This window comes from Nanorana parkeri, unplaced genomic scaffold (genome assembly GCF_000935625.1).
Source record: "Nanorana parkeri isolate BGI_ZX_2015 unplaced genomic scaffold, ASM93562v1 scaffold163, whole genome shotgun sequence".
NCBI classification, from domain to species: Eukaryota; Metazoa; Chordata; class Amphibia; order Anura; family Dicroglossidae; genus Nanorana; species Nanorana parkeri.
The window spans coordinates 1,027,352-1,035,397 of NW_017306431.1; the positions used below are offsets into that span (position 1 = coordinate 1,027,352).

The window sequence follows — 8,046 nt, forward strand, 5'->3', positions numbered from 1 at the left end:
CTTTAAAGCTATTTATGAAAATGAATTGACCACACTATACAGAGGGGCCATGACGAGGCAGTGTGTGACTTCCACAAATTTTGCAAAAGTTGTGCAGCTAAAACCTCTGTTTCTAACCCCAATAGTTAGACAATGTCGTCTTTGTAGGCTGGTGAGTGTGTTGGGAAATTTGTGCTGTTGTAACAATAAAAATGATTCACTTTAGATCCTGTAAAAACAAATATTCTTCATGAGGCATTTGAGTATTGGCCATCATGGGGTCCCAGAGCAGTGTTTTTTTCAGTTTATGTACTTTATAGCTTTACTAAAGAGACAGAGGAGAATGCTGGAATTTTTAGCTCTTAAAAAGGAGAACTATGGGGTTAAGTCTTTTCCCCATGGTTCTCCTTAGGGTAACGGGAGGACACAAACTAGCGTCCTCCCGTCACCCTAGGCTCAGTATACAGCGAGCTGTATACTGAGGAGCCGCAGCTGAAGCGGATCCCGACAATTGTGTGTGAATGCAGCTATGTTATGTTCAAAATTCCTTACATTTATATTGTAAAGACTAGTAAAAGTACTGGCATTTAACTTGTCTGCCTGCAATATCCTGTACGCCAGAACACAGACTGTGAGAGCGAGGGGTAGCCAATTAGGATTGTACTAAACAAGGAACATGTTGACAGAAGAAGAGTACAGAGAGATAAATCTATCAGTATGCACAGCAACAGTAATCACAGGCTTGGGGTGGCCTTGCCTGTGAATACATCAGTCAGGTCATCAACCTAGCTCCACTGTCCAGAGCTGCAAAAATCTCCGCACTAGATACAAATATAAATCATTTTCCATTAATGTATTTAGCAGTGTGCCCGGAGTCCAGCTAAAGAAGACTTTCATGATTAAAAATGACATTGCTGCAGTTTGTATGTCCCTTACCTCTCTGCACATGAAGCACATAGATACTGTCCAATCTGTGACGGAAACCGAGAGTGCCAGGATGTAACACAGCAGCCACTTGTTCTTTATAAACTCATTCCAGCCAATTAGATAACTCTAAAAGAAACATACATAGAAGAAATAGCATTTGTGATTAAAACAAAAATGGTCCCAACTAATACATACACTACGTGACCAAAAGTTTGTGGTCCTTGATGGTCAGCGGGGACACGGTTTGTCACGGACATCCCCAACTGAGATGCAGCAGCCTGGTGAGGTGTGGACTACTGGGGTATCAAACGGGAGAACATATATGAACGTATCCTCGGCACAGGCCATCCTGCCAGGGAACGTTAAAGTGACACTAAACTGGGGATTAGAAGTAGCCCCCCTCCAGAAGGAAGGACAGTGTCAGCACCAATTCAGAGATGATTTGAGGATCTGCAGCCGAGTGATACACAAATAAGATTTTTTGTTAATAGTTGAGGTACTTGAATACATTTTTAAGATTTAACTCCTGAGTTTAGGGTCACTTTAATATACAAATAAATGCAACAGTAACAGAGTCGCATCCTTATATTACATGGGCAGAAAACTCTGTACTATAACCAGATTCTTATTCATCATACATTCACATTTCCAGTGAATAGACCTTCCTAGATCAATGTTGAAACACATGGGTTGCATGGCAAAAATCCAAATCCAAAATAGAGGAACTTCAGTCACATGCCTCAAGAATTTGGACATAATTGCCTTCAGGAAGAAAAACTGATTTCAGTGGTTGCTCCCACCCTATGTTACTACTGTGTCCTGCAGTGACATATGGGTCTCCAATGGAGAACATCTGAGTGCAGCAGAGAAGCAGGAGATCCACACTCCTGGATGTATTGGTGAAGAAACATCAGCAGGAGATTTCTCTCAATGGAGATGTGTTCCCTAGTGCGGGTAGAAGGAGAAATATTTACTTTTATGGGCACATCTTTCAGTTTGGTGACAGGGTTCCTTTAATAGCTTGTTTCTAGTGTAATGTACGTATTAATCTACTTCAGCTGGCCAGTATTGGTCATTACCTTTACAGAAAGGTCGGTGATAAATACGAGGAAGGTCACAAATTCCAAGCTTTCCGTCAGTCCACAGGGTGGTTCCCAGGCTGCTTTGCGGTATCGCACGTCTGATGACACAGTTAGGGATGAGGGTTTCTCAATAAAGGCAAGAGCCAGATTCACAAATATGGTCACATTCAGGATCCTTCAAAAGTAAACAATAGATAATAAAATAAAGAGGTTGTAATTTTAACTAAATGGGCAGCGCTACTATTTCCAATGGATCTATAACACTACCAATTAAATTAGTGAAGTGTATGAATTTAAAGCTGCTGCGATATAGATCCTTACGGTCTAAAAAATGAAATATAAATCAATGCACAGCGCTAATCAATCTAAAGTGAATGCGAGTGAATACATGTGTGTAGACAAACATTTATTAAAAATAAATAAAAGTCTCAGTAGTTTACTAAAGGTTATTCAATGGGATTAAATAAAAGCCCCAAAAACCCACCACCCCCAAAGTGTAAAACATATCTCCAGAGCCTTTGTTTGGGCAGGTCAAAGTCCAGTTTAAGGACGGCAGCAAATGCAGATGCACATTCAACCTTTGGCAGCACTACAGTAATTTACAATCTTATTAGAAATATCTTATTTATTATATATTAACAAAAGATAAAAGTACCTTTTGTATTTTGACAAATTATTATTATTATACAGGATTTATATAGCGACAACAGTGTGCGCAGTACCTTACAATATAAACAAATACAACTGGTAATTGGAGCGATTTTAATAGCCTGCATCAAATTAGCATTGCCACCGCTCTAGTGTCTCACTGCATGCCCTCCGCCTTCAGTGTCTCCCTAACCACCACCTTCAGACAGTCTATATGTTCTCTACAGTCTCCCTGACCACCCCCTTCAGTCTACAGCCTCTCTAGTATCTCCCTGACCACCCCCTTCAGTCTACAGCCTCTCTAGTGTCTCACTGCATGCCCTCTGCCTTCAGTGTCTCCCTAACCACCACCTTCAGACAGTCTATATGTTCTCTACAGTATCCCTGACCGCCCCCTTCAGTCTACAGCCTCTCTAGTGTCTCCCTGACCACCACCTTCAGACAGTCTATATGTTCTCTACAGTATCCCTGACCACCCCCTTCAGTCTACAGCCTCTCTAGTGTCTCCCTGACCACCCCCTTCAGTCTACAGCCTCTCTAGTGTCTCCCTGACCACCACCTTCAGTCTACAGCCTCTCTAGTGTCTCACTGCATGCCCTCCACCTTCAGTGTCTCCCTAACCACCACCTTCAGACAGTCTATATGTTCTCTACAGTCTCCCTGACCACCCCCTTCAGTCTACAGCCTCTCTAGTGTCTCACTGCATGCCCTCCACCTTCAGTGTCTCCCTGACCACCACCTTTCAGACAGTCTATAGGTTCTCCCTAACCACCCCCTTCAGTCTACAGCCTCTCTAGTGTCTCACTGCATGCCCTCCACCTTCAGTGTCTCCCTGACCACCACCTTTCAGACAGTCTATAGGTTCTCCCTAACCACCCCCTTCAGTCTACAGCCTCTCTAATGTCTCACTGCATGCCCTCCGCCTTCAGAGTCTCCCCAACAACCACCTTCAGACAGTCTATAGGCACTCGTGTCTCCCTGACCACCACCTTCAGACAGTCTATGGGCACTCTAGTGTCTCCCTGACCACCACCTTCCATCTACAGCCGCTCTAGTGTCTCCCTGTCAAACACCTTTAGGTACTCAAGTGTCTTTCTGCCTGCCATCTTCAGACAGGCTAAAGCTGCTGTAGTGTCTCCCTGCCTGCCATCTTTAGACAGTCTGTACCCTCTCTAGCATCTACATGTCCACCCACCACCTTCAGACAGTTTCCATAGTGTCTTCTCTAGTGTCTTACTGCCACTCCATTGTTTCTGTTACATAAAGTCCTGACAAAACTTTCTTCCAAGTTTTGTATAAAGTTGTGGCTGGGATCTCTGTCTGTGCCACACCCCACACCCTCCCATACGGGGAGATTGCTACACCCAGCAAGGCGACAGGAACAGGGAGTAAAAAGAACCACCAGTAACAAAACCCCACACACTTATTTATAGAAGGTGAAGAGTTAGAAACCCAGTCTTTTGTTTGTTTTTTTTGGTGTCCATATTGTGGAAACTTACCCTCACTTCCTACGCGATTATGGGGACAGGAAGTGAGGTGAAATTTTACTTGACAAACATTTCATCACCTTAACACATCCACGGACAAAACCAATGGGAAGAAAAAAAAATGTGTTTTAGTTGGAGTTCTGCGTAAAACTGTCTAAATTACTGCCGGAATATCCACCCCATGGAGATGCCCAATAAAGGAGATCGGGATTATCTGGCATAGTTCACAATGTATTGCCTATATACAACACACAGCATGTTTTGTACGCTGCAATAAATAAAAGGAAGAGCTTACCACTGGCACAGATTAGAATAATACCATCGATACAGCTGCAGAGAATTCTGGTCAACACGATGGTCTATGGAGCGATACTGTTAACAAAAGAACAAAGCCAGGGCATGAAAAATAATACTAACAAAGCATTCTTGTTCCAGCTATTCATAAGCCGTTACTCACATACACGTTCCTATAGCCAACATTGCTATCATTTGGAAACCTTTAGGACTGGGTCACAGAGTCTTCCAGTGCATTATGGGACTTGTAGTTCCACAAGAGCTGGAGTGCCAAAGGTTGGCTACCCCTGCCATAGACATTAGATCATGGGGTAGGCAACCTCGGCACTTCCGCTGTGGTGAAACTACAAATCATGCTTCGGCCCCGAGAGGTCAGGCCTTTGGCTGTCAGTGTCTTGCAATGCATCATGGAACTTGTAGTTCCATAACAGCTGGAGTGCCGAGGTCAAGTCAGTCAATGTCAAGTGAAACTAAAGTCAAAAGGTTTTTAAGCCATTCTAAAAGCTTATTAAATCACTTACAATGGATGCTGTCCCTTGCTGATGTTTTTAGCTGCCTTCAGAGCCAGCTTGTTCCATGAGCACTGGCCCTCATATCCTGTTTTAGGGTGGCTCCTTTCCCTTGCAGGGTCCTATGGAGCCATCCTTGTGTGTGCTAGTAAGCTGTGCGTGTGTCTCCACAAACACACAGACACAATAGGGCAAGACATAACCCTGCTCTCTTACTCTCCTCCTCCCATCCCCAAGCTAGTAGACGGACAGCTGCTGGAGATTGCTCTGTCCCTTGTGATCTTGTACTGAACAGGAAGTTTAGGGACGCCGAGCTGAAAGAATAGGAGCTGGTCGGAAACATGATGACTGTAAGTGCTTCGGTAACTATTTAAAGAAATCCTTTGCCGTTTAATGCATTCGATTTATTATTGAAAAAAGTTTGAGAGTTTAACCTCTTGCCGTCCGCCCGTAGTAAAAAAACGGACGGACGGCACTGCAGCATCTGCGGGTTGCCGTCTCCAGACGGCAATTTTTTTCTGCTCGCGCGCGCCCCCTAGCGGGCACGCACGGGCAGAAAAGACCCGCTAAATGCACACACCCGTTACCAAGATGATCACACACAGCACCTGAAGAGAAAAAAAAATGAGTTACAGACTCCGTAATACTCTTATTGGGCCACTAATGTGACAACAATCGTAATCTGATAACTATATGACAGACAGACAGACAGACAAGATGCAAGGGGTGCTGGAGCAGATGAAGCAAAAGTTCTTATTTACACAAACAAATAAATATATTTTTTTATGTAGATTTTAATAGGGACGAGCCGAATGTACCTGGGTTTCGTTCAAGGGAGGTTTGCCAAACTGCTCCAAAGTTCTGAATGTTAAGCCCAACCCCACTGAAGCCAATGGGAGCCAGAGCTTCAAAATCAATTCTGGCCATTTTCAACTGGCAAGGGATTGTTAAACAAAGGGTTCGGAGAGTTGGGCACGGCTAAAGGGGACATGCACTGATGCAAATACATTTAGCAAATACCATTTGGCAGGAAGCACGGAGTCCCCCCCCCACACAACCCCCAAACCACACCAGGCCACATGCCATCAACACGGGGAAGGTGCCTTTCCAGAGGGGACGCACGGAAAAGCACCATGTCCTGATGCTGATGAGGCCAAGTATCTGTTCCCCACATGCCGTCCCCAAGAGGATTTAGGCGTGTGCAGAAGGGGAGACTTATCAGAATCTGGAAGCTCCCTTTAAAATTAGGGGGCCCACCAGTGGCGTAACAAATCGCCATAGCGACCCAGGCGGCCGCTATGGGGCCCGGGCACAGGGGGGCCCGGCCAGGGCATCCCTCTGATGCCGCGTAGGCCGCTATGGCATGTAAGGGAGCTGGCTGTCACTGACACAGCTCAGCAGCGGCGTTCGCAGTGAAGAGGCCGGCGTTTGCAGTGAAGGAGGAGGCGGGGCCCACCTAAGAGCAACCCCGCCCGGGGACTAAGAGGAGGCGGGGCCCGGGGACTAAGAGGAGGCGGGGTCTGGCGACCACGGAGGCGGACATCGCTGTCAGGCAAGAGGTGTGCAGCCCATCTGAGACCCTGCAGAGCCCACTATAGAGATCCTATGGTGGGCTCTGCAGGGTCACTCTCAGGTGGGCTGTTTGGTATATCAGGTGGGCTCTGCAAGTGGCATAACTAGCAATCACGGGGCCCCATACAAAATTTTGCTATGGGGCCCTGTGATTTCTAGATTACGCCCCTGGGGCCCACCTCCCTAACATGAATAAGTACCCCTACTCATTTACCAAATCAGCACGATGAACCATGCCAATGAACGACTTCATTAATCATGACACCATTTTCAACTCTTCCCTACTGCATCCGAAACTATAATAATTTGCCCGGAGTCAGACGTTACTATGTAGAGGATACACAGAGCTGCAGACAAAATATATCCGTGTCCCAGCATATAGCAGAAATGGTCACATCTGTATGACATGCACCACGCTGTGCAGTTCCAGCAAGGCAGCTCTGTAGTCATCGTGGGTTCACCCACCTCAGTGTACATGGTGATTAGCTGAAATTGATGACAGCTGTGCTCGTGTGGAAATTATGATTCAGCATTTGTATATAATTAGTAATCAGTCACCAGGCCCACGTCATAAAATGTGTTGCATGATAAAGAAAGGGTGTGGGGCCTTCTGTCTTAAAACTGCATGAATGACGCTACAACATACACATGTGTCATATGCAATAATGGTGGTTTCTGTCAGCCAAGCAATTGGTATTTTGCATCTCCATTAATTCCTATGAGAAAGTGGTACATACATACACACACACCACCCGGCCATAACATGACCACCCGCCTAATATTGAGTACGCCCCCCTTTTGCCACCACAACAGCCCTGACACGTTGAGGCCTGGACTCCACTAGACCTCTGAAGGTATGCTGTGGTATCTGGCATCAAGCCGACAGTAGCAGAGCCTTTAGGTCCTGTAAGTTGTGAGGTGATCGGCCTCCATGGAACGGACTTGTTTTTCAAGCACATCCCACAGATGCTCGATGGGATTGAGATCTGGAGAATTTGGAGGCCAAGTCAACACCTCAAACTCGTTGTTGTGTTCCTCAAACCATTCTTCAACCATTTTTGCAGTGTGGCAGGGAGCATTATCCTGCTGAAAAAGGCCACTGCCATCGGGGAATACCATTTCCATGAGAGGGGTGTACTTGGTCAGTGACAATGTTTAGGTCGGTGGTATGTGTAAAGTTACATCAACATGAATGACAGAACCCGAGGCTTCCCAGCAGAACATTGTCCAAAGCATCACACTGCCTCCGCCGGCTTGTCTTCTCCCCATAGTGCATCCTGGTGCCATCTCTTCATTATTCTTGCCAACATACAAATGCATTGTTACAAATCTAGGCACATGCACCTTAATATGAATGACCCCCCCAGCAGTGCAGATCTCACCATTCCTGCCCAGGGGCCCCCCATACTCCAAGGGCCCCCCTCCAGAGGATGCAGTGGTGGAGTAGGAGCCTATCCGGGTTCTGTGAGGCCTCTCCTGAGAGGCGCTGAAGTCCGGGTTTGCGCACCAGCTCCGGTCCAGGGGAGCCACCAAAGGATCTGACTCCAT

General features: G+C 46.1%; 1 protein-coding gene across 1 annotated transcript in view; it reads right to left on the reverse strand.

Annotated features, from left to right (window-relative positions):
* TPCN2 (two pore segment channel 2) overlaps positions 1 to 8,046 on the reverse strand; it is a 29,767-nt gene extending 21,721 nt beyond the window's left edge. Inside the window, exons 1-4 of the mRNA XM_018554507.1 lie at positions 7,843 to 8,046; positions 4,419 to 4,495; positions 1,986 to 2,163; positions 916 to 1,032 (exon numbers count right to left, since the gene is read on the reverse strand). Coding sequence (XP_018410009.1) covers positions 916 to 1,032; positions 1,986 to 2,163; positions 4,419 to 4,495; positions 7,843 to 8,046 — 576 coding nt within the window. The remainder of the gene's footprint in view (positions 1 to 915; positions 1,033 to 1,985; positions 2,164 to 4,418; positions 4,496 to 7,842) is intronic.